This window comes from Myodes glareolus, chromosome 21 (genome assembly GCF_982192425.1).
Source record: "Myodes glareolus chromosome 21, mMyoGla1.1, whole genome shotgun sequence".
Lineage (NCBI taxonomy): Eukaryota > Metazoa > Chordata > Mammalia > Rodentia > Cricetidae > Myodes > Myodes glareolus.
In genome coordinates, this window is record NC_142046.1 from 56,919,501 (window position 1) to 56,947,185 (window position 27,685).

Here is a 27,685-nt window from a genome sequence, read left to right on the forward strand (position 1 = left end):
AATTCTGGGAGTGTGTGCCCTGCAAAAATAGACAGTAAGGAATGGGAAAGTACCCAGTGACTAGCAACTCTGAAATGAGTTAATTCTCCTAAATCTGAGACACCACAGAGAGAATGGGAAAAGAGAAGGAAGTGACATTGTTGGTTTCCTTGAGGAGCTGAGATGGCTGTGAAGGACTGAGAAGAACTCAGCCACCTCTCTAACTGAGGGTAATAAGGGGGTAGTAACATCTCTGTTGCATATGTTTTGTGCTGATCTCCCAGTTTGTGAGACTTAGTTGGAAGCCAGAGGACAAAACAGCCCAAGTACTATGCTGTGCAGAGATCAGTCTTCAAGGCCACCAAGCCAGAAAGTACACCAACAATAGAGGAGTGTGGAACAGGGGCTGTAGAGGACAGTCAGTGTGGACAGTGTTAAATATTACCCAAGTCCTAAGCCCCAAGTGACACTGATAAAGACATTCTGGTCAATGCTGCAGAAGTGGCTATGCTCAGAAGCCCTTCCTGCCCTTTGGTGCTCTGAAAAAACACTAGTCTCCAACCTCATGGCGCTTCTTACATAGTACAGACAATCCCCTTGTCCCTACAGGTCTCTAAAGCTCTAGCACATTTCCTTCTCTTCGATGCATTCCTCACTGCTGAGCATCCTCCCTGTTGCCATGAGCAGTCACCTCCTTCACTGCCCAGAGCACGTTCCCTCCACAGAGACCCTATGCACACAAGTAGAGGCTCAGACATAGACACAGGCTGACTGATCACAGGAAGGGGAGTAGATAGGAAAGAAAAGGCTAGAACAAGGCTGGCACCAGAGAGGAAAACCAGAAGTTAATTTAGTAACAGAAGTGGTAAGCCTTGAATATTGAGGGGATGAACACTATTGTTGAGGCAACAGGCAGTTACAAAAATTAAATGACGTTTAGGAAAAGCAGGTGCATGACTAAAAAGATACATAGGAGCCATATTTATAACTGGTTGAAGAGAATATTTGTTTACAAGCAAAGGTGGGAAACAGGAGACAATCCCAGGTGAGAGGTTAGTAAAGACAGAGACTGAAGCATTGGAAGAACTAGAAGGTGAGAAGAAGCCTGGCAACTGCTCTGTGGTTTGCAACATGAGCAGTAATGATTTTGCTACGTGTTAAAGAGAAATCCAGAGGTAGAAGAAACTTGGGACAGGATGTGGCAGAGATGGCCAGCAGAGACTTAAGTTCAGTAGTGACCAAAGTGTGAGTTGAGCTAATATATTAATAGATACTTCTTCACAAAGTGAGTTAACGTGGTTTGTAACTCAAAATAATGTACATTTGGTTCCTAATAAAAAAGTTAACATATGAACATATAATGTGATATATGAACAGTAGAGATTGAATACCTGAGCATGAATATGGAAAAGTGGTCATTTAGGTGATTATCAGAGAATTAAAAGAAATAAATCTTCTATCTTGTACTCTAAAAAATACTTGGAAGAAAAATAGAACAGAATTTAAATTGGCTTCCACATAGAAAGAGAATTATTAAGGAAAGAAATAGGAAACGGAAAGAAGGTGATGGAAAAGGAAGCACAAGAAGTTATTCTAATGCACTTAGGAAGAAGGGGAGTCACATGCAGGTTCAGAACAATTGGATGACACTCATCAACCACTACTTCCCCTCGGATGTAGGACATGGGGAAATCACCCAGCCTTTGGCTTCACTGAGGGTTTATGCACACAAAGGCCAAGTTAGGATTCCTTAGAAATTCAGCATGCCTGGCTGCTCTGCTTCATTTAGTAAGCAGTCCCAGAAAGCAGCCCTGAAGTCAGAGGCTTAGCCAAGGAGTACCTGTTAGCATGCTGGAGAGGAATTAGCTGCCAGGCATCAGGACGATCAGACAGAGAGAAAGGGAGTAGCAAAGCTGCAATGGTGCCTGAGGACCTCAGACTACAATGTCTATACTCTGTTTCCTTGTCCAGGCTCTAAAGGATGCAGAGATAATAGTTAAGTGCATGCACTGGAAGGAGCTAAGTGACAGGAATCACTTAGACAGTTCCCAGAACGGAATATCATTAACCCACTGTTCACATCAAAAGGCAAACATTTCCTTATGTTGACAGCAGTGTCCAGCCAAGGGCTTTGTTTTGTTTTCTAATAGAAAAAGCCATTGACAGAGTCACACATAAAATCAACCAACCGAAACACTTAAGAGAAGCAAAAGACGGTGAGATATTAATTCTGGCATGAGACGATCTGAAAAGACATTTATCATTTCTACTTTTGGTACTCACAGTTTACACCTGAATGCCCAAAGACCATGACTGCAGACCCTTGATGGGAAAGCTTGGTCAACCAATTATCTTTAAGAGGTGGGACCAAGTTAGGGTGTGGCTTACTGGGAACTAGAAAAACGGATGCACAACCAGGTGTGCTCTCTGTGTGGTTCCCTAGCAGCACAGCTGAGCTTGGACTTCTCGTTCCTGTTTTCATGAGTTTCCCCCATATAATAAATGAAAATATAATTGTTTTATCTTCTAGCTAGCCTGGTTATTTCCTGAATCGAGCTAATTTCTACAATTGGCACTCACCAACGTGGGGCTAAAGTCTCCAGCGGCTCTAGCCAGCCACACTCAGGCTTAATCTTATAAAGAGAACTTCTTGAATTCTTCCCCAAATTGTACGTGATGCTCCAATAACTGGAGCCTGTATATTTTATACTGATGCAAATAAATCAGGGAAGGCAGGTTACAAACGAGAAGAATTAAGTAAATTAAGTAAAGTGAAACAAAGCCCTTATAATTCTATCCAGAAGGCAGAATTATATGCTATTCTTATGGTGCTAAGGGATTTTAAAGAACCTTTCAATATAGTTACTGATTCACAATATACAGAAAGAGTTGTCTTGCATATTGAAACTGCTGAATTTATACCAGATGATACATAATTAGTGTAATTATTCATTCAGGTGTAAGACATAATCAGGAATAGGCTTTGTCCCATATACATAACACACATCCTATCCCATATGGGTCTTCCAGGTCCTGTAGCACAAGGTAATGCAGAAATTGATCAATTATTGATTGGAAGTGTGTTTCAGGCCTCATAATTTCATAAAAAACCATCTTGTCAATAGCAAAGGTTTAAAGAAAGAGTTTCCTATTACATGGCAACAAGTTAAGGAGATTATAAAGGAATATCCTACTTTCTCTTTCTATAATCAAACACCATTGCCTGCAGGGAGTAACCCAAAGGGTACTCAAAGGAATGAGATCTGGCAGATGGATGTGTTCCACTTTACGGAATTTGGAAAATTAAAATATGTGCACCACACCACAGACACTTATTCAGGTCTTCAATGGGCAACTGCTTGAGCTCAGAAAAGGCTGACTCAGTAATCATGCATTTGTTAAAAGTTATGGCCATCATGGTTATACCTGCACAAATTAAGACAGACTATGGTCCAGCAAATATGTCTAGGAAATGAAACAATTTTTTGCTTATTACAATATTGAGCATATTATAGGTATACCACACAATCCTACAGGTCAGGCAGTCGGTAGAAAGAGCAAATGGAGCTAAAAAGGATATTTTAAACAAACAGAAAAGGGGTGGAAAATGCCCCCAGAAATAGATTGCATAATGCTTTATTAACCTTGAATTTTCTTAGCATTAATGAGAAAGGAACAATGGTAGTAGAGGGACAATGGATAATAGGAAAAACTTCTGAATTGAATTAACCATTATATTTCAAGGATGTGTTGATTGCAGAATGGAAATGTGAGGAGATGTGCTACATTGGGAAAAGGGTTTCACTTTTGTTTCCACAGAAAAAGAAAAACTATGAATACCATCAACATTAATAAAGAGTCACTTTGAAAAAGAGAAACCTCTTGAGAAAGAGAAATGACAGCTCACCCACAACCATATAGGTGGTAAGGAAACCATATAGGGTTGGGGCAGGGTTCTGATCTTGTCTTTACAAGAAAATACACATCTTCAAAAATTCAAGAGACCCTGGATGTTTGGATGCTGACAGAAGGAAAAATAACTATCCAATAAGGATCATCGAGAAAAAGGAATATGACTTATGAGGACAGGTGATCAATACATATACATACACACGATATATATATATGTGAATATATAGAGCTGGTTTTGTGAATATATAGAGCCATATATAGACAATGGCTCTATACTTCTCTAAATCCAAGCATGTTGCTAAAAGAAACATTCAGAGTTTCTGTCTCATATCAGGAACCATCTGGTATGGGACAGAAGGGAGACTTTAAGAAAAAATTTTACTTTCTCCATGTCTATTTTTTGTCTATACTGTATTCTTTATTGAATGCATGTCTATATGAATAATGTTTAAGTTTTCAACGATGAACAATAGAGTTTCCTACAGATCCTTTTCCTGCAGTAATCTTTGAAGTTTCCAGGAAGATTATGGGGCCCTGCAGCAACAACTCCACCTGGTTGAGATGACATTGTGATGCTGCCAGCACTGCTATAAGACCGGTTTTTGGGTACCAGCTGCTGACATGGTGCACCTTCTCATGACATTCTGGCCAGAACTCCAAATAAGAACTGGTGCAGGAGAATTGTCTGTAATCTGTCAATCATATTTTAAATAAATGCTGATTGGCCAGGCAGGAAGTATAGGCGGGAAAACCAGACAGGAAGTAGAGGTGATATGCAATGAGAACAGGAGAATTCTGGGAAACAGGAAGCTCCCTCCACCATTCCTGCCCAGACCACAGAGAAGCAAGATGTAACCTGCCCCGCTGGAAAAGGTATTGAGCCACATGGCTAACACAGACAAGAATTTTGGTTTACCATAAGATGTAAGAATTAGTTAATAAGAAAACCTAGTGAATGGGCCAATCAGTTTATAATCTTATGGAGTCCTGTGTGTGATTTTCTTTGGGGCTTGCCGGTTGTGGGGTACAAGGCAGGACAGAAACCCCAAAAAGCCGGCCCTTCATGTTACAAAGAACTTTGAAAAAAACCCTATTAGCCGCTTGGAAATCATTTGCAACTATATTAGACAGTAATATTAAAACTTAACCATCATTTTACTTTTGCAGAATCCCATAAAGAGAACATCACCCCCATGGCAGTGGGAAGCAATTCTAGAGGACAATGTCCCCTCTCCCAAAAAAGTTTGTCCTCAGGGTTGGGGACACCGTTTAGGGGTTGTTGACTATTACTTGTATCAGGTAGAGGGTTGGGGTGGAAACTATGTAGGTTCAGAGATTAAAAAAAAAATGGATAATAATAGTGAGTAATAAAGTGAATACTTAAGAGCTAATATTTATGGATAATTTATATTGGTATAATTTTTTGTATATTGATACAAGTTCAAATTATATTTGTTATTTCTGTTTACAATATTTGTACACCTATGCAGTTATTCTGTCAGATTGTATACATACATGTTTCTACCTCTGTTTAGGACATTTTGTACATTGATACAACTTTTAGGATATATTTTCATATTGCATTATATATTATTCTTACCTCGGATCAAGACACTTATACATTGTTTACATTTTGAGGTCACTGTCCTCATTTGCTGCACATTTGTTTACAGATCATTCTGACATGAAGTCTTAGTCTTTAAGTTATACAGGTATTAAATGTTATTGGTCAATAGTTGTTCATGTTTGTTATACATATAGTCAGATTAATTAGGCTCTTTAGAAATGTACAGATTGTATTCTGCCTATATAGGTAATCTTCAACCACTTTAAGGATCTGTAGAACATGGCATTTTAAAAAACTTAGGGTTCTGTTGACATGAGACATGATTGCTCCTGACAGCACCAACCTATTCCCTAGATAATGTTGAGCACTGAAGACTCTCCACTTGGAGTTTGTTTTCCTCTTGGCATAATTGGCCTTTGGGCAAGGAACTGCCCATGCCTCAACCACTGACAAAGTATATGGTATCTGGACTGGATAAGCAGGACACAAGGAAAAGGACTGCCAAACCTTGCCAAGAATGGGTAAGACGGTTCTGAAAAATTCCCTACTTCTGAAAATGGTCTGTCAGTTACACTAGGCCTTAACCAAAGTTGGTTGCTTCAATGTTGCAAATGAGATTTTGGGTGATTGCTCAGGTAGCCAATTGTCTCTGTCATATTCTGCTCTCTTTGAAAGCTGCTTGATTGCACTTCCTGCTCAACTCAAGTAATATTATCTCCCTTCTCAGACCTTCCATGGGGTTGAATAGATAGTCGTAGTTACCTTCCTCTTATGATTCAGCCAAGTTTATTTCTGATGCAAGGCTTAGACTTTTTGGAATAGAATGTTTATTAAAACATTTATCATGTGTTCCTTGCTTACTATTGTTTATATTGGTTGTAATTCTATACTTGATATCTGTTCCTATTGTATATAGTTTTATATTGGGTTTGGATTGCTCTTGTTTAGACAAAATGGGGAGGTGATGGGGAAGCTTGGTCAACCAATTATCTTTAAAAGGTGGGACCAAGTTAGGGTGTGGCTTGCTGGGACCCGGAGAAAAACAGGTGCAAGGCCCAGGTGCACTCTCTGTGTGGTTCCCTCACAGCACAGCTGAGCTTGGGTTTCTCGTTCCTGTTTTCATGAGTTTCCCCCATATAATAGATAAAAATATAATTGTTCTATCTTCTAGCTAGCCTGATTATTTCCCAAATAGAGCTAATTTTTACAGACCCTCAAGCCACTTTTAGGAGAGACTTTCCTCCATGGCAAGGGGTAAATGTGTAAAGAGGAGTTTCCTCTTCCTCTCCTGAGATGCAGTGAGATGATAATTTTAAACTTGAACAATATAGAAGTCTTGCCCTATTCAGTACCAAAGTATTATAAAAACTGTAGAAATCAGACTGTGTGCTTTGCTGTAGAGACAGACAAGCAGTCTCAAGGAACAATGCAGCGAGCTCAGACAGAGCCAGGCATTTAAAGTACTTCTTATAAAACAGATGTACCAATAAAGAAGGGAAAAATAGTTCCAAAATAAAAATAAGGTTTTATACACACACACACACACACACACACAGAGAGAGAGAGAGAGAGAGAGAGAGAGAGAGAGAGAGAGCTCTAACTTACCACCAAAAAAAAAAAATCAGTTCTATGGAGTGGTTAAGACAGGAGAATCATAAATGTGAGGCCAACCTGAGCTACCTAAAAAGATTCAGTATCAAAATCAATCAATACCAGATATATATGTATATACATATATATATATATATATATTTCATAAATAATTGTGTGTGAGAGAGAAAGACAGAGAGACAGAGAGAGACAGAGCAGAGAGAGAGAGAGACCACTGTAACTGAAAGCAAAGATTCTTTAACCAAACCTTAAAGCACAAATCAAAAAGAGATGCTGATTTACATGACACATTAAAATTACACATAACCAAAAGGTATCTGTTGAGAAGCTCTCTATGTACTGGGGTGTACAGTCTTGGATATTCCAGACTGTGGAGCACTGGCCTCTCTTGACCCAGATTACTCCTCAGAATTGATTTGCAGGAAACACGTTTGAGAGATGATAGTAGCATCTCTCCCCAGACAAATGCTGGCTTAAGATCATTTAGTAGAAAAAGGATTGTACTAACAAAATCCTGACAAGAAGCAACAAGGTAAGGGAAACAGAGCTCATTTTAGCTTTAAGTTTGTGAGGACATCGTCCATCATGGTGGGGAAGATGTGGCAGAGGCAGAGAAGGCATGGTGGCAGGACAGAGAGACGTCAGCAGGCCACATTGCATTCACAGTTAGGAAGCGAAGGGTGGACAGGAAGTAGGGCGGAACTATAAAGACCTGCTTCTAAGTACCAACTTCCTCCAGGAAGGCTGTACTTCCTGAAGGTTCCTCAGCCTTCCCAAACAGTGCCACTAGGAGAGGACTGAGTGTTCAAACATGTCAGACATTTCACAATCAAAGCACTAAAGGGACACATTCCCCCAGCACAGTCCGCTTATGCATATCAGCCAGTCCGCTGCCTGTTGCCACATCTCTCAAGCACGGGAACCAGCACCTTGCTAGAGTTCCTAACGTGAGGCTTACATTAGTTCTCATGATATAGGCCTTAGTGTTTAGCCTTAGCTACATATTCAAAGCACACAGCACTAAATGCTGGACTTGCTTATCCTGGCATCTTTCATCCATTGCATGACTAGATTTCAGCTGCCCACATGTCCCAGGCCCTTGGAACTGTACTTCCTACACTCCTCCTTGTGTATGTAAGAGCATCTACCACCTGTGATTAAATAATTGAATATGAATTTGCCTAGATTTTAAGTTGTAGGGCACTATTTTCCCCCTGAGGATTGGTGAGCTATTGTTCCACTGCCTTCTATCACAGGGGGAATGTGACTAAGTATAACATGGGAATAAAGTTTTTTCCAAAGGTCATGAGGTTTTACCTAGATGCCTACAGATCTGATTTATTTTCTGTTGTTAAATTCCATTAGCATCAAATGCATTCAGCACTGAGCAGTGAGTACTGACTTCTCCTGAATAGTGTGCTCTTTCAATCTCTAAATCCAACTCCGATTTTACTTAAGTAAAATGCCCTTGAGTTATGATTCTGAAAGCCTTTTTTGTTCCGTCTGCCGTGTTCTTCCCAGAGACACCGAATTATCCGTGTTCTGAACTTTCATTATGACCCCATTCTTGTCATTCTCTCCTTTTTATAATTTACTTTCTTCCATTTCAATTTTGTTCTTTGTGCTCCTTAAAACATTTAGAGCTGTCTTTTATTTTCTTTCTTGCTTTCTAGAAATGTAATATCCATTTCTGTATGATTTCACATTTGCTTCTTCCAAGCTCTACCAATGGCATGGCCTGTCTTCTCCTTCTTCCCATCCTCCTCCCTTCCTTCCTCCTCTCTCTCTCCTTTCCCCCCTCCTCCTCCCCCTCTCTTTCTTCTCCTCCCCCTCTTCCCCTCTTCCTCCTCTCCCTCTCTTGCTCTCACTTTCCTTCTCATCTATTGCTTATTTTTCTTCCAGAGAGATTATGCTATCTTGAATCCCATTTCATAAAAAGCTTTTTCCATGTTGCTGAAATGTGCTCTGTATCTAGCCTTTGGATTTCACAGTCTTTATATGGCATCTGTGCAGACATCCTATACTCTTTATTTTATGATTTTTTATTAATTATGGGGGAGAGACTATCTAAGACAGAAATATACCATGGTCAAGTCAAGTCTGAATTATCACTTATTATTTGGCTGGGTGTTTATCCTCAGCTCCTGGCATAAGCTCCCTCCCCTCGGAGTTGCCTCAGTCCAAACTCCCTCTGAGAAGCCCACCAAACAGTGAGCCCACCCCAGGGAAGGTCAAGACCACTCCCACAGGCTATTTAAATTGCTCCCCAGAGAATGAACATGTGGTCTCCAGGTTACCTGTGGTCTCTCCTCTATATGCTTCCCCGGGACCACCCAGGAGTAAGGCCATCTAGTAAACATGGGTGTCTTTTAATTTGGTTTAATTCAGTCTGATTGGAATTGTTTGCATCGGCGGAGAAGCTCGTCTAAGAAAATACTTAACACTTATCACTTATTTTTATAAATCAACTTTCACTGGCACACAGCCATCACGTTCTAATTTATTGTCGTTGATTATTTTCATGCCGTAGTGGCAGAGTTGTGTAACTGTACCCGAGATACTTGGAAAACCTAAGGTGTTATAGGAAAAACTGCCAGCTCCTCATTCGGGAAGCAAGCTCAGGTTCTCCTCACTGGTTACTACTGACAATAGCCTACAAGTTCAGTGAAGTGGTTTTTCTCTCACAGAGATTTAAGTGATTTCTCTCTTCTGCAAAAGACAGCTTTTGCCCACAGTTTGTCACCTGATTCATCTCTAATAAATTTTGTTTAAAACTTCAAAGTCTTATTCTATGTTCTCACATGCATCTTAGACCTGTTTTAACAATATGCTTGGTTCCTTCCTGAATTGAGCTTAAGTGAACCTGCATTTATTTAATACATTATAAGAGATGAATTATTCTGTCTCATAAAATTAAAACTGGTTTAAACTAGCTTAAAAAAAAACCTTTTGTATATTTTCCAAATTGCTGGCACCTATAAAATAACCCATCATTCTCCAGTCTTGTCTATAAATGTTTCCTTTGTCACCCAGGTGAATCAAATACAAGATGAATGATTATCTAGAGAATGGGATTTGTGTATTAGTCACAAACTTCCAAGGCCACACAGATACAACTGTATAAAAAGTTACTTCGTTTTTTCTCTCTAACTTAATATCTCCTTGAGCCTCAGTTCTGTTTATGCTGACAGAAGATCAAAGAGAATACCATAGTCAAACACAATCACCTCTGGTTTTCTCAGTCAAATGCAGTCACCTCAGGTTTTCTCAGTCATTTCAGATATAAACTCCTCAGACATGGAAACTTGAGAATGTGACCTGCAACTTCCTGGGTGCTCTGAAGAGGAATGGTTGCTCTAGATTTCTTCCTTGCTAAGGGGTGTGGAACTTCACTGTCCTCAGCACAGGCCTCCTTGGTCCCACAATCTAGGACACAGTGCCCCAACATCCTCCAGCCTGGCCATGAGCCTTCTTCCAGTGCCATCTGTCAGCTTCTTCTACTAGGCTTGGGGAAAATAGTATTTATTTTTGTGCTTCTCAGAGGCTTAGAAAGCCTATAGGACACTCCCTGCCCCTTGACTTTGACTAACACGGGCGTCTCCTCTGCTCTTTCCTCACCACACGCCTGGGGAATTTTAGTCATCATCTCCTCTGCCCCCTCCACTAACAATAACTAAAATATGGAGAATGAAAGATGGGGCAACCCAAGGAAGACTTGAGCCTGGGGACGGTGTGAGGACCCACTACAGCGTACGTACTGCTCTCCCTCATTCTGATTGACTCCAGGGTGGGATCTTCTGGAACTTTACCGGTTCTTTCTCTAATCTCTTGCTCTCTCTCTCTCTCTTTTTTTAAAATTGCATTTAGTTATGATTAATTTAGCTTTTAGGTTAGAAAATTCTGGCTTCTCCAAATGAAAAATGTTAGTATTTCGCTAGTATTATTGTTTGTTTGTATGTGGGTATGTATGTGTGTGTACATGTTTGTGTAGGAGCCAGCCATGATAAGCTAAATATGAACAGATGACCCAAAGGAGGTTCTTTACTTCCAACCATTATCACCTGCCAGAGTAGGACTCAGCCATCAATAAGTTTAATAGAGGCCTGAGTCTCAGTAGTTTACCCTGAAGCAATACCTGGTTGCAGGAAAAAGCAGGAAACTAAAAAAATAAGAGAGAAAAAATGGATTAAAGGTATATAAAAAAGTTATAAAAGGTCAAAGGGGATGTGAACTATGTTTGCTGTGGTTTCTCATACATGCAAATACTGAATATGCTTGTTTTGTTAAAAAGTTTGTCTATGTGAGCTTTCTTGCAAGCATGGAGCCGAGACAGAAATGATCTATTTTTGTTGTCTCTGCCACTCCATCACTGCTGTGGCCACATTTACAGGTCTGACTTCAGAAATTTATCATTGAGCTCTGATTACTAAATTTGGGTTAGCAGAAGTTCAGATGACTTCTTGGTATAGATAATGTTAAAACCGCTATATGTTGTTGTTATTATTATTGAAAAACTGGCTCTAGAATTGGAGTATGGCTCTTCCTTTGTTAGACCCATGTTTTATTTACTTAAAATCAATGCATGGGTAATTTTAAGAAAATCATAAGGCATAATTCCATTTTAAATTTTGGAGTGCCATTTTGCTAGAGTTAAAAATAAATAAATGCCACACGATGTCACTGTCATCTTGACTAGAGGTGACCATGTGGGGTGGGCCTAACAAATCTCCAAGATAGTTTGGATTGGGATAGATTTTTGCATAATGACTCATGTCCCATTCTAAAAACAAGGTTTAAATATCTATCTATCTATCTATCTATCTATCTATCTATCTATCTATCTATGATTTAAAGTATTAAAGCCGCACCTTAATGTTTTTATACTCAAATGTACCTTGCTCTGCCAGGTAGACTTTGTTAATTTCAGAGTCACCCAGGTGATAATGGTTAAAAAAGTAAAGGGATAATAGGAATCAATTGAGGTTTACAAATGTATGGCAGGACTAGAGTCCCAAAGAATGTGCAGTTGCAACAATAGATCTTAGTAGTTTTAGAAATGCCAGTGCCAGGTGACAGTCACCAGAAGCACCAGCTACAGTGAAATGGAACAGGCTGAGATCTATAAGACAGGCTGTGTATGTGCTGTTGAGGGTGGGAGCCAAAGAAGTACTTTATTTTTGATGTTCTTGATTTTACAGGAGATTTTAATTTTTTAGGAAAAAATTAAATTTATAAGGCTGTGAGACATCTGTGCTATAAAATGTTTTATATTGTTAATATCTGAACTTAAAATAAAAGGCTAAAAATTAGGGTCAGAGCTATAAGCACCAAAAACTAACCAGAAATGGAAATGTTCATTTCTTGTGATGCAGAAGACAATGACCTAAACAGTTTGATAGAGGGCTGGGAACAGCGTCCAAGCCTATGAATCTCAGTCTTTTGGAGGTTGTTGTACAGTGGTCACCTGCATGTCAGATGTTTGGATTGAGACTCACAACACAGGCAAAACTGCAGTTGTAAAATAACAACAAGAAAAATTCTGTAATGAGAGGATCACTATAACATAAAAAACTGTATTAAAAGGTAAAAGCATTAAAAAATATTTACTGATTAACTTATAATGGTTTATAAATATATTCAGGCTTAAAAAGGTATATTTAGCCTCCTTGTCTTTGCTAACTTTGTTGGGTTTAAGCTATTTGGATAAACTGAGTCATAAATTTTTGTATTGATACTAAGAGGTTTGGACCTCATCTTCTGGGGAAAGAATGTTGCTTCTGTGTCAATCCCTCTGGGGTAACTGGAGATTCAATGGCCTTGTCAATGACAGGGACCAGACCACTCACAGGGAAGCTGGATGAAAACTTGCTCAGCTGGTCTTGCTGGTTAACAACCCTGCTTCCAGCTCTAACAGGCCCCTGATGATCTTGCTTCTTCTTATCAACAGACTTGATGGCTTTTGTTCAAGAATGGGTCAATACTGTTTGACTGATGGTATTGAGGTTCCAGTATCACCCCCTTGAGCCCCTGGACAGACAGGACCCAGGATTGAAACCTGTCACCGGTACTTGTGAAGGGGGGAAAATGTAGGTAGGGCCCAGGGCAGCTTTCTCAGGTCAACTTGGTATACACCTGCCAAGATGGGTTCTATAGGTCAGCAGGAAGGTAAACCTGAGTCTCAGTTTTCCCTAGGGCAATGCCAGCTCTTAGACTCCCTCCTGCTCCCATTTCACCCTGGGACCTGTTCCTTGCCTTTGCAGGAGACAACTAGATATGGACTTGTTCTGTGTTTATCCTAAGATGACTAATTCAGTTTTTTTTTATTAGCTTTAATTCAAAATCATTACAGAGTGTGGAGTTCTAGTCTTGTATAAGCTGCTAACTTATTAGAGACTGTTAGGAACTATAAGTTTGTAAGCCGTCTTTAAAGCACTGATATAACTAGTTACAGGAATAAGCCTTATTTAGTTCCCTGCATATGTTTTCAAAGTCAAACTTAAAACAAATAATGAGAAACAAAGTTTGTCTAATCAGACATACCTAGGCAGCCTTTATACTTCAGCAATCTGCAGAATATGGCATTTAAAATAATGATTAAAAAGCTTATTATATTAGACAGAGACTCTGAAATCCTAGCAGTAACTCAAGGTCTCCAAAACAGCTTATGAGACACTATGATGTCTCCACCTGGATTACGACGATGCTGACCACTGGGCAAGATGCCCTAGTGCGATGCCTGCTGCCAGGACCCGGTCCAGACTGTGGACAAACAGCCAGACCTTGGAGAATTGATTTCACCACTTTTGCCTACACCATATAAGGTCAGTCTTTTCCATGTCCCTCTTCCACAAAAAAAGAAAAAAATCGCCTTATGGGCCTGGCTTAGACAGTAAGATTGCTGTTCTGGATATTTCTGCCTCCAGTACCTGGGTATGACTAACTGTATATGGACTCTGGTCCCTGTCATTTTTAATAGATTCAAAAACTATTTGGTCTGTACTCAGATATACTTCATTTATCCTTCTGAGGTCTCTAAAAGATTAATGGCTAGGGCAGTTATAATGTCAGTTTAATAGCAAAAGGTATCCAGATTCTACCACAAAGCTACAGCTAACTTGTTAGCTAGGACTCAAAGGTATGAGTCTATTCCTTCTGTTTACAGACACCTGTTATCTGCTCTTTTTCTAAATTTTAACTTCTGCTCCTAGTTTAAACTTATTGCAGTTGGCTTCCACTTGGCTGGCAGACGCATCTAAGCATAGTGGCTGACTACAGCCTGCTCTGAATGGCAGTGAGCCCTGGACTTCCTGAAAGCTGCTGTGGACCAGTCCAGCTGATATGAACGCTCCCTGTCCCTTCCATGGAATTTGATGAATGCTCCTCTGCCTAAATTTCTTCCCTACCTTTGGCTAGCCTTTCAACCTGCTTGAGCCCAGATAACAATGCCCCAATGTTAGCTTCAAGTAGTTGCAGAAAGGAACACGTCGTCCCATGCTCCCTGCCCAGAATAGATTGAAAGACTGAGACTAGGGGTACTCCCTGGAATGGGGACAAGATAACTACCTAGAGTGCCTGTTGATAGACTAGAAAAACAGGCCCAGAGTTGTCAATTAATGGATTTATTAATTTAAGTAGTTCCACACCTCCTTAAAACCAGGGGCAAGCAGGACCCAAGATTGGGTTCTGTCATCGGACCAATGTGAAGGAGAAAATGTAGGAGCCAGCCATGATAAGCTAAATATGAACAGATAATCCAAAGGAAGGTCTTTACTTCCAACCATTATCACCTGCTGAGAAGGACTCAGCCATGGTAAGGTTAATGGAGGCCCGAGTCTCAGTAGTTTACCCTGAAGCAATACCTGGTTGCAGGGAGAACCACAAACTGAAATTGCCTGAGCACCACCAAAGAACAGACCATCCAAAGGAAATGCCTAACGTTCCAACTGCTGTACATAGGACCACCTGCCAGCACACACTCACCAGGACATCCCTGGACAAATGTCAGCCAACCAAGGGTCCTGAACCTCAGAAACCCCTCACTCCCACCTTTACTACTATAAAAACCCAATTCTAACTGAGCTTGGAGCTTTCCGTTTATTCTAATACGATGGACATGTGGAGAGACCGAGTTTGCAAACTTGCATAAAATAAAGGCTCTTTGCTTACATACGGGACTCAGTCTTCTTGTTGGTTTTTGGAGGACTTGGCGGATTTGGGCAAAACAGTTTGTGTATGCATGTGTGTGCATGCACATGGAGTATGGGATACCATCAAGTATTGTTTCTACTTTTTTTTTTTTTCTCTGACACAGGGTTTCTCAATGGCCTGGAGCTTGCTAAGCTGGCTGGTCAATGGACCCTGGGAGCCCCCTGTCTGCCTCCCAGTGCTGACATTACAAGTGTGAGCGCAGTCTTGGCTGTTCTGTGTGAGTCCTGCAGATCAAACTCTGGCTTTCGTTCTTTCGAGAGAAGAACTTTCCTGAGCAAGCATTTTCCCCTTCCCCAGTTTTAACGTTTTAGAACAATGACTACAAAATTCTAAGCTCATTTGGGAGCTTAAAACCCCAGAATTTAGTCATTTCTTCCTGAGTTTGAAATAATTTCTCCCTGAGACTTTTTGACAGGGGATCTGTGTTAGGTAGAGCTGTGAGGGGAGACTTCATCAAACACCTTAAATAAAGCTTTCTCCCTTTTGTTTTGCCCCTTGTTTAGTTAGTTTTTTTTTTTATTTTGTAATGAGGAGTTAGTCTGTTTCAAGTGCACTTATATAGCTTTTCAGACACAATTTCCTTACTGTACCTCTTTGTTGTCTTTTTAATAAGTTTTATGCTTAATTCATAATATTTATATTTCTACATGAACATTCAGAACTAAAATGTGAGGTTTCACATATCATGTACCTACACATTCTAAACAATCTATGCAGGTTACAGTGCTCATTACAATTCTAACCTCAGATTTTCATTCTTTGAGGAAAACAACAAAGCAAAAAGACTACACCTTCTCTAAGCTTGGTATAGTAAAATACCTCTCTCTGAGATATTAAAATCGTTCTTACATGCTAGACAATTCTTAGTCTTTGACATGAGTTCTCAGCAAAGATATTAAGTTGCTGCTGGGAGTTTAGACATTTAACTTTGAAGCACTTGCTTAGATAAATGATAACCATTATTTTCAATCTATTTTTATTTTGTTTTGCTTTTTGATTGATTTCTCCCAAACTGTCCAAAGGGCTGCACCAAACCCAAACACTGGCCACAAATCATAAAAATGTGCCAGGCCAGAGCCTCCATGTTTCTCCATTTTGGAGCACAAAGAGTCTCCGAGGTGAGTTGAGGCACTTTCTTCTCTGCGTGGGCTGCTCTGGGTTGGTTTATATCAGCCCAGACAACCTACGGCAGAGCATAGCCCAGCTAAGCTGGTTCAGAACAGTCTGCCCAGGAGCCGAGGGGACTCAGCTCTGATCCTTTGCTCGGTCCCCTGCACCCTCTGAGGGGAGTGGCATTGCCCTTACTGCAGTCACAGGAGAGGGGTCTGCCCTGCGCTGGGTAAATAAGACAGGGCGTGTCGGGGTGGGGCGGGACTGGGCTTGGCCTTCTCTTCTAATTTAGTTGTGTGATGCTGGGGAATCACTGCACACCTGAGCGCCATCTTCTATTAGAATCACAGAGTTAACGGGGCTCCAAGGTCCGCATCCATTTAAAGGGTTTAGTTTCCAAGGTGAGGACAAGACAAGAAGGGAAACACATCTAAAGGAAAGAGCCTTATTTATGAAAACGTTCTCTCTTGGGGGGGGGGGGGGGGTGAAGGCATGAACACAGCTGCTCTGATCACAGTTTAATTGCTTATAAATTTAACTTCCTTCTGCCCATGGACCACAGAGGGTTACTTACTGGCGATTCAATGTCTTCTAGAAGTAAAACGGAACAGCGTTCACATTTCAACAGAGTTTGGGCCCGGTGCATTATTTTCTTGACGATCTTCTCTAGGTCAGTCTGTTCTTCGAAGAGGTCATTGACTACCTCCAGCAAAGCCTAAGACAAAGAGAGGCCCGGATTTAGGAAGTGTAAGACTGAAAAGCATCCAATCGTGCCACAAGGACATGTGCTCAACTATGTTCATAGCAGCTTTGTTTGTCGTAACCAGAACCTGGAAACAATCTAAACGCCCCTTGACTGAATGGATAAGGAAAATGTGGTACATTTACACAATGGAGTACTACATAGGAGAAAAAAAGAATGACATCTTGAATTTTGCAGGAAAATGGATGGAGCTAGAAAACATTATTTTGAGTGAAGTAACCCAGACACAGAAAGACAATTATCACATGTACTCACTCATAGGTGGTTTTTAAACACAAAGCAAAGAAAACCAACCTACAAACCACAATCCCAGAGAACTTAGACAACAATGCAGACACTAAGACTTACATAGATCTAATCTACATGAGAAGTAGAAAAAGACAAGATCTCCTAAGTAAATTGGGAGCATGGGGATCTTGGGGGAGGGCTGAAGTAGGGAGGGAAGAGGCAGGGAGGGGAGCAGAGAAAAATGTATAGCTCAATAAAAAAAAAAAAAAGACTGAAAAGCATTGAGTTTGCCTTCCCACAAAACTCCAGGTAGTATTTTATACGGCTACTTTTGAAAACATTTATAGTTGTTCTTGCATAGCTCTGTGTGATTCACTTTATAACACACTCTCTTAAATTGAAAAATAGAGCCAGAGAACGGAGTTGATCAGTGTAACAGGAACCATGGAGCCACTAATGCAGGTCTTTTACCCACCATAGCGGTTTTTCTTCAGTATGGCCGAATACAAAAATCAACATTTTATAAATAACAAGTATGTGGATTTTGCCAGAACAGATTTGTTTCAGAAAACTGCAAAACAGCCTTTCTTCACTATTAAGGAAAAAAATAGCTTCATAGCTCAACTTGATACCTATTCTCACTAACACATATCTCTCCCAGAATTCTGAAAGAATAATGCAGATAAATGTTAATTAAGGCTCCAAGTATTCAAATATATATTCTCACACTACTCTCTCCATTCCAGAGGAGAAAATATTGCCTCACTCCCAACAGTTCAGTAGAACATTGAGATATTACTGCATATCTCAGGAAAGAAACCCTCATTAAAATTGCTATCAAGATGACAGATTGAAAGGTATGTAAGTTATAGGAAAAAATCTAAACTACATGTTGAACACTGTGTACTCATTGCAAAATTAAGTTGCAGTGATCTACTATTTTCTCTAGCCAAGGGAGCTTGGAATTTATGCATCGAAGTAATATTTGTTTAGAATTTTTAATGACGATTTTTTTGTGCAGAATAACAGGCTATTTAGAGGTGGCAGAAATTAAGCTTCTCTTAGAGCCATCAGGGAACTGGCTTGTGATTTATCCAGCAACATTAAACAAGACGTTTGTCTGTCTGTCTGACTTTTCACAAAGGCACTCCATGAATCCACAGGTTCAAATTTATTCATCGGGGTGTTGATCGCCAGCCCAGAGGCATGACTAATTTTGAAACTTAGGAATGAATTTGATTTGTTCTGAAATAATTTGAAACAAAATTTCTTCTCTGATTCTCTTGAGATTAAACAAACAAACAAACAAACAAACAAAAATTCGAATGAGTTAAGCGATCTGCAAAATGAACCTAGCTGGTGGCGCTACTGAAAGGACCAAAGTTCCTGGGGGAGTGTTCTCCTGAAAAAGGCCCGGCCTTGCCTATGGATAAGCATCATATGGCCCCAGGAGACCAAAGCAAAGAGAACTGCTAAGAGTCAAATCCTATGCTAATTGAAGCCAGTCTCTTTGGCATTAGGCTGCAAACCTGCTGTGAGAGATCACTGTGCTGTAACTTCATGTTCAAAGACATTTAATGGGAGACAGTTCTTACCCAGGGAAGGACACACAATTGATTATTCAATCCCAAATAGCCCTGAAAACAGACATACAAGTAACATTATGCAGACCAAACAGGCTGTGTTTATGTATTTAGGAATGTGTTTGTGTGTGTGTGGTATGTATGTATGTATGTATGTATGTATGTATAAACATACAAGCATGCAACAACAATTACTGAAAACAGAGGCCATGAATTTGAAAGGAGAGCAAGGAGGGGTATATGGGAGAGTTAGGAGGGAGGAAATAGAAGGGGAAGATGATCTAATTACAATCCCAAAAAATAAGAGAAATAATTTCTTCAAAGAGAGACAATTGTCTGAGAAATTACAAGCAAGTCCCCTGCTATTAAGGGGGAAACATCATTACCTTAATCACTGAGATCATCTTTTCCAACGGATGATATTAACTGAACAATTGTTTAACTTTTCAATTTGTTATGATTGCACGGAGAGCCTCTGGGACCTCTGCGCATGAACATTTCTCTCAGAGGAGGAACCAATGCCCCTGGAGTCTTGCACTGATAAATTGTATGACCGTAATTTTATTTCTTCTAATTAAAAATGGCTGCTTTGCTAACGAATGGTAAAAGTTTTACAAATCGCCAAAGGCTAACTCCAGAAGAGGCGGAAAAGAGAGGAAGCCTAGGTTGACCAAACATCTGGACAGGCTGTCTAAACAGTTCACAGGTGGGATGTGCCCTGCCTGATAACTGTCTCTTCTGTGTAGGAAATAGCTGGGAACTCCTCCTTCCTGTTGGTCTACACCTGAGCTGAGTCTTGGCTCTTCCTCTCTCCTAGCCACACATCCTTCCTCTCTTGATTCCTTAGCAAGTCTCTTGATTTTGCATAATCCCATCCCTAATATCATACTGTCTCAAATTTAGGTCCTTAATTCAAGTATTTGCTGTCCACAAATTTGTGTAATAAGCCCAAAGTCCCCTTCTCACCCACCTCAGCAAGCCCTGCATCTGTCACCACCGATTTGCAGGGAATGTCTCACTTCTGACTGTCCTAATGCCAGCTACCTTTTCTCTTGACTTCAGTATAGTTTTCTAACTCCTCTCCCGCCTTCTAATCCCTTCTCATTATTTCATTCTTCTCAGCCCTTTACTGCTTCCAAGGAAGCCAAGTTGTTTTTCTTCTTTAAATGAATTGGAATCAGCTCAAAAATCTCCTACTGGCTTTCCACCACACTTAAAATCAACAGTGCCTGAAATGCCCATAGGTCTTTCTACCCCTGGCCCCTGTTCACCTCCTGATCTTCATTTGCTTGCTGTTCATCCCCTCCTTCTCTCCCTTTATTCTCCCGCTTCAAGACACAGGACCTTTGCATTGAATGTTCCATGGTCTGGATGCTCTGCCCAGGTCTTCACATGGTCTCTTGTTTCATTCCACTTTGGTTGTCTCCTCATAGGTACCTTTTGTCACCCTCAGACATAAATGACTGTTCAGTCTACCCCATCCACAGCAGTGTCCAGCCTTTCTTCCACTTTAGCTTTCTTTCTGGCACGATGTGGCTTTTGTCTTTATTTTTTTTCTATTATTTATTGTTATCACTAGAATAATAAGCTGCGTCAGGACATAACAGGACAGTGTCTCATGAGAACCACACAGCACACAGTCGTTGAACGAGTAAGTGAACTGTGCCATACACAAGCATGGAAAGACCGTCTCAGTCTGGCAGGAAGGTTCCCTTAAGAAATTCATAGTGCAGTTGTGGAGGAGCGTTATCATCAAATATTGTAATAATGTGATGGGTACCCACACTAGAGCAAGGAAAACACGTAAGTCGAGAAAAGAAGATGAGCAGGATCCTGGAGGCTAGACGAGGCAGCCGGCAGCCGGAAGGGAGAGCTGCCATTCGAGACAGAGGGGATTGTGGGTAGAAGTGGGGCACAGTGGGACAAGCGGGTTGTTTTCTAGAAGTCGTGGAAGCAGCAGCTGAAGGAAAGACGTGAGCGAGACGGGGTTCTGAGAATGAAAAGGAGGCCCAGTTGGAAGCAAGGAGCACTCTGCCCAAGGAAGAGGGCTGCGCAGTCAGACTGCTCATTCGTCTGTTTCCTATGAAACAGTCGTGGTCAGAATTCCTAGTAAATAAACCGTAACCAATTTAATGGCTGAGGATTTAATCCTTTTTCTAAAAAACGGTTTCTTAGAGAGTATAGTTCTAGACTGCAGCAGTGATCGTCACATATTTAAATGCAGAGTGAACTTAATATACTTTAATCTCTAGGTGATAATTTAATGCTCTCTGAGCTTCCCAGTGCATTTTACTACTCGGGTCTACGATTCCTGGAGGTGTGCAAGATCATTGCCTCTTGTGCTGCTTGATAATTCTCTAACATGGCGCTTGTGTGGACACGGTGCTTGTGTGAACACGGTGCTTGTGTGGTTGCCTTGCACACCTTGTGCTGCTCTTCCAGAAAGCCTTTCAAACAAATTCTGCAAGAAGCTTGCAGCACACGGTGCTCCTTGAAGGAACGAGTGTGTAAACTCCTCAGCAAAGGCTTCCCCTTTGAGGCTCCAAGCTTCAAGGCTATGCTGCCACCACACAGGATAGATGTGAGACCAATTTCCTTTCTAAAAGAAACCAGCTCTATTGTCCAGAAACAGTAATAACAGAGAAATTGCATTTACTTTTATCTACAACTTGCATTTTGTATAAAGAGGCCTTCGGCCCTGGCATTGCGAGATTGTACCAACGAAAATGGTTCCTGGACTATACGGTGACCATCTGCTGCTTTTGAAAGATGAGGTGACTCACAGAGGCTGTGAAGGCAGTGAGTTTGAGCATGGTCCGCAAGGGCTCCTTACTCACCCTGCTCCTTTCATATTCTTTCCTCGAGGCAGCAAAGAGCTGAGCATTAGATATGGCGATTCCACAGAAGGGAAGGTACATCTGCATAACCTGGGGGCACAGAAAGCATTAAGAACGTTAGAGCGTCCACCCCAACCCAAAGCCCACAGCTCCCGCCTGTGCAGCGCTTTGCTTTCCGTCAAATGAACCAGCATTGAGTTGTTAATGACACCGTCTCAGCTTCAGGGCGCATGTTTTTCCAAGTTAGCTCTAAGACGGTGTAAATCAGTAACTGGGGAATTCATGTCTCTGAAAGCATAAAGTGGGTGAACACAGGAACTAGGCCTTGCTGTAGGAATTCCTACCACCAGTAGCCTTTAAGATACCAGCCCGCTTGGGTGTGGGTGTGGTCTCTTATACTATAAATGCAGCTGTAAAGTCTGCTCTCACTCTGTTGCTTCTGGTTCTCACTTCCGCCTGCTAGACTCTGCTCCTGTTCCCCATTCGTGCAGAGGACTTTTATCTAGGACAGTGATCTGTATGTTTTATACTTTAAAAAATCCTGGCGTGCCCCCGGCAGTCTGGCAGAGCAGCCGCTAGCACCGTGGGTCCCGGGAGAGCGGCTTGCGGCTGGGCTGGCTGGTCCCGCCATGCGGCGAGCGGGTGTGAGCAGGCGGCGGGTAGAAGGCACATGGGCAGACACATTGTACAGAATAGAATTAGATATTTATTACTTAAGAGAGAAAGAGAGAGAGAAGAAGAGAGAGACAGAGAAGGGCCAGAGAGAGAGAGAGAGAGAGAGAGAGAGAGAGAGATGCGGGCGTGTGCCAAGATGCCGGGGCAGGGGTCTGGGTGTGGGGGGGGGTCGCCGGGGGTGGGCGTGGCTTGCCCCTTAAAGGCCCAAAAGAATAACAGTATGCCTCCCTAAATAAATAACCCTTTATTATTCATAATTCTGAACTAGTGTGGGATTATTTTGTGACTTCCGCCTTCAAGGTCTGATATATCTTGTGTTCTACCTTTGAAAAACAAGAAGAGAACTGGAATATGCCCCTGGAATTTAAAACTTGTATTCACATTTCATACTTAGAGGTAGGCGGGACATGAGCAAATCCCTGTATGCTGATATGTCTACAAATGGAATCTCGGCAAGGCCTGCCAGCTACCAGACTTAATCATGCCTATTAGGATGGGCCTAGTAGGAACTTAGGGGTTAAAGGCCTAGTACTCTTGTGTAAAATATCTCTGCTTGGATCCCCTACCAGGTAGATATGATCGGGCAAGAACACAAACCAGCGTGGCTCTGCAGCAACTGCCTGAGGAAATGCTAGGAGCCCATGAGAGAAAACACCTCCTTTGGGAAGACCTGGATACCCTGAAATGCCTTACCTAGAGAAAGTCTTTCTCCACAGGAGGTCAAAATCTGAGGACTATACCTATCTCTAGAGCATCTGATTCCAGGCAGATAGATGTTCTAGCAACAACCCCTGAACTTTCCACAGCATGAGAGGAATAGGTGACTTTCTTCCTGGGGTTTGTCTAAAGCAAACTGGAGATGACATGGTTTGTGTCAATCTTCTTCTGTACCCCACCCCCATTCCTGTGCCCTGTGAAGAGGAACAGAGGGACGCAGAGCAGTTCCGGCAGTGACCAGTAGGGGCAGTGCATCACTCACTGTGGAGACAATCCACACAGAAGTGCAGGTGAGGCACATCTGGGCCACCCAGAATGGAGTTGCCTGGACTGAAGGGAGACTTGGGGGATGATAAAAGGCAAAGCACAAATCCCATTCTTTATCCTTTGTTTTCTTGCTTCTACTTCCTAGCTATAGACCTCTGACCTGGAGTCCCTAGAGGAATTTCAGAGCTCTATAGCATAGTTAAAGCTATGACCTCATTCTTTTTTTTTTCTCAAAGTTTATTAAAATACAAAAGTCTCCATTTCCGCCCCTCCTCCCAACACCCTCCCACTCCCCTCACTCCCTCCCCTCCTCCCTCTCCATCCCCAAGAGCAGTCAGGGTCTCCTGCCCTGTGGGTAGTTCAAGCTCCTCCCCCCTCCCTCCAGGTCCAGGAAGGTGAGCATCCAAACAGACTGGATCCGAAAAATCCAGTATATGCAGAGAAAACAAGTCCCAGTGTCATTGTCAATGGCTTTTCAGAAAGACTCCGGGCCAGCCACATTCAGAGAATCCTACCACATTCAGAGAATCTGGCTGGATCACGTGCTCGCTCAGTCCCAGTCAACTGGCCTTGGTGAACTCTCATTAGATCAGTCCCCTTGTATCAGTGGGTGATCGCACCCTTCGCGGTCCTGATTTCTTTTTTCATGTTCTTCCTCTTTCTGCTCCTCATTTGGACCTTGGGGGACTCAGTCCGGTGACCTCATTCTTAAAGAGGCAAGAGAAACAATAGAAGAGGAACTAAGAAGCACAAAACCTAACAAGCTTATTTTTCCAGTCTCTCAGGATGAATTCCATCAGCGGGCCTTCGAGCTGTATCCCAGAACAAATGCTATTTCTGCTTCTCCTCTTTCTCATTTCTTGCTCTTCCTCTTCACGCTTTAATAAGTTTGCCGGCAAACCTCCTGGTTCACACAAAGCTTCCAGAGCCCTCCAGCACTCCCCACCTTCAGCCAGAATGGGACAACATTCAACATCAGCTCTACACTGAGCAGGTTTCCTTGTAATTTCCTGTTTGGGGCAGGTATATTTTGTTTGTTTGTTCTTCCTGCTGTGGAGATGGTGGCTATTATGACGACAGAGAGGAGGATCTATGGGTCACTGTTGTGAGCACACTGAGTCAGAAGCCTAGGTCAACACGTTTGTGTCTTTCACGAGCCAGAATTTACTAAACAGCCATAAATTCACATGACTGCTGTTGCAGATCATCCAACTTCCCTTGATAAGCCTGGATAGAGCGAGCACAGGCTTTTTATTCCAATCTTAATTACTAATATGAACTTTCAGACCACATATTACAGATTGCATGTGTGTGTGTGTGTGTGCGCGCATATGTGTGTGTGTGTGTGTGTGTGTGTGTGTGTGTGTGTGTGCCCTATAGAATGACTACAAAGGATTCAAAAGGCAGCGGTTTTGAGATGCTTTAAAGAAGCCTTCCCCCACTCCCAGAGGCCAAAACTGGGAAACTGATAATGATCTAAGAATCTCTGTATTGACAAAGAACTCTGTGGAAGAAGCTAGAAGCTGCTGTAGCTGCTGGTGGCAGAGTCAGAATTAGAGCCGGGCTGTAGGAACGACCTGAAATGGCAGGCAGGACCAGGTCAGGTAGACTGACGAATGGCCAGTCTAGGAAGCTGATCAAGAGGTCGGGCAGACCGCTGTTGGAGTGGGCCTCATCAACAGCGTGACTGAGCTAAGCTGAAGCTCCGGGGACAGCTGGGAGTTGTACTCAGATGACAGGTGACAGATGGGGCGCTCACCATTACAGTGATGGGGTCTACCTCTTTAAGGGGTCCAGGTGAGGGAGCTACACTCCTTCCTTGGTCTGCTATGCATGCTGAGTTCTTGGGCTTGGTTTTGCTGATACAATTTTAATACAACATGGATTCCCACATTCTCAGTTCACCACAATGAACTTCTAGAGTAGCTCTACGAGGAATAAGTCGTTTGTCAGTCTCTGACTCATGGGTGGTATCAGGCCGATGGTCCCATTCATATCTCCAACCAAGTGCAGGGGCATCCTCCATTTTCAAGGTGGTGTCAAAGACTGATTGTAAGATGGGGTCTCTCAGGGCAAGACACTGTTTTGTACAATATAGACGAAGTGAAAGCCAGTCTTATGCAGTATGGAGTGATATATAAGTAACAACCTGACCTCAACAATTATGTATTCAATTCTCCATCACTTATTTTGATTATGCTTGTCTTCTGGACCAAGTCTAAGGTGGTGTGTGAGTCCAGCAAATAGGAAGAAGAAGCAGTCGAATGAATTTATGAACTGTTCTCTAAAGCCTTTCTTCACTTGGCTTGTGATATCAATTATTGAACTCTCTCTACCAGACTTTATGTGTAATTAAAACATCTGGAATTTTAAATTTTTTAGATTAATTATGTTTTACATGTATGAATGTTTGCCTATTGATGTGTCTATACATCAAGTGCAGTCCTAATGCCCAGGGAGGTCAGAAGAAGGTGTCAAATCCCCTGTAGTTACAGGTGGTTGTGAGTCATCATATTGGTCCTGGAAATTGAACCCCAGTCCCCTGGACGAGCAGCCATTGCTCTGAACTGCTGAGCCATCTCTCCAGCCCCTAAGAGAATCTGAATTTTAAGCCATGGTGTTTTTGTCCTTTTCGTGGCTTTTCTGTATGAAATTTAACAAGCCACTTAAATGCTGTAAATCTTCGTTTTTATCTGTAAGACACCAAGTTTATGGCGGCTTTTAGTGTTTTGCAGCTCAAATGATTGGAAATATCAGTGAGTCGTAATGTTATGCTTGCTGGAAGTTACACAGAATTCAATAAACATGCTTGCACCTTACTCAGGAAATGGAATTGGTAGTAGAAACTGACAGAGATGCAGTCCTTTCATCAAGCAAGAGGGCTTGATGCAGGGTGGTAGGCACGGTGTGCAGGTTTCTCTGAGAACTGCATCTCTTTGACCTTCACAAGGATGCACTCAACAGTGGCACTTTTTAAAACCAGAGCTGAGGTTTGCGAGCTCACAGCAGGCTATTGGGAGATAATTCTTCACGGTTCTCTCCTCCTCCCCGCACCGCCCTCTCTCCCGTCAGCACATTTTCCAGAGGCACCGCTCGGTCAAGGATGCTTTGGCAATGAAAGCCCTTCAAAGGTAGAGACACTGTCTCCTCCCTAGTAAAGAGCAAAATTATTTGCTATCCAATGTAATAAAGATAATTTCTCCCCCTGGACAGAGGTCGATTTGGGGGTCCTCCTGCAATGCGATGTGTCCTGTGTGGAGTTATAGCGTGAGGGACCAGCACAAACGCTGGAGCTTGGCTTCTTTTGCTTCCTGTGAGTAATAAACTATTCTCCGCCACTGATCCGGGAGTCTTGTATCCCTTGCAGGACCCACGAGACTGTGGCCCACTAACCTGCTACTTTGCAGGTGGACTAGAATCAGACTTTTTAATGATCAACAAGGTCACCTACATGGTAGGTGGTGGGGTTAAATTACATTTTTAATTCAGTCACCTTGACCCTGGAAAATCTACCTTCTTCTCTTCTACAGGGTCTTGTCTCTCAAAGAAATGTGCATCTTTCCCATCACGAACGCGTGGCCTGGTTAACTGCAGTATGACTGATGGGTTCGGAGAGTAGAAGGGGACTGGATGTTTAAGTGGCTACAAGAGGCTGCAGAAGCACAGGGAGGTTCTGGTAGAGGAGAAGTAAGCGAGTTCTAATGATAACCTGCCCTCGGGTGATCTGCTGAGCTGATAGATTAAAGCCAATCACAACCAAGGAATAAATCACACCGATAGGCATAAGACTGGCTAAAGAGACCAGGATGGAAACTCTATGAAGATAAAGAATCCAATTACAAGAGTTGACCAGCAGGCCCAGGTGTAACCTCAGGTGATGGTTTAAAGGTTAGCTCACACTTCTCCAGGAAGAAGAACTGGTAAAGCAATGAGGGGTCGTTGGTGAAGCCTGAAGGGGAGGCACAGTGTTGCAGGGGCACAGCACTGCTTGTAAGTTGGGGGCCTGGCAAAACAGAGTCGGTGGGTGAGGAGCCTGTGGTGTAGAAAGTGGGTCAGACACTGGGAACAAGGCTACGTTGTCTCTTCTCCCAGTGCTGGAAAGCTTTAGAACCACCCAAGGACCCATGGCCAATTAGTGGCAAATCTCTCCACTCATTTCTGTTGCTGTTGAGCCTAACCAACCGAAAATACTGAATTTTCAAGGGATTCTTCTGTTTACTGTAAGGTG

The 27,685-nt window shown here is 42.0% G+C and overlaps 1 protein-coding gene across 1 annotated transcript in view; it reads right to left on the reverse strand.

Moving 5' to 3' along the window:
• Positions 1-27,685, reverse strand: part of Pde11a (phosphodiesterase 11A) — a 327,936-nt gene that overhangs the window by 190,003 nt on the left and 110,248 nt on the right. The window contains exons 3-4 of the mRNA XM_087900073.1: positions 21,799-21,888; positions 16,962-17,102 (exon numbers count right to left, since the gene is read on the reverse strand). Of these exons, the coding sequence (XP_087756199.1) occupies positions 16,962-17,102; positions 21,799-21,888 (231 nt within the window). The remainder of the gene's footprint in view (positions 1-16,961; positions 17,103-21,798; positions 21,889-27,685) is intronic.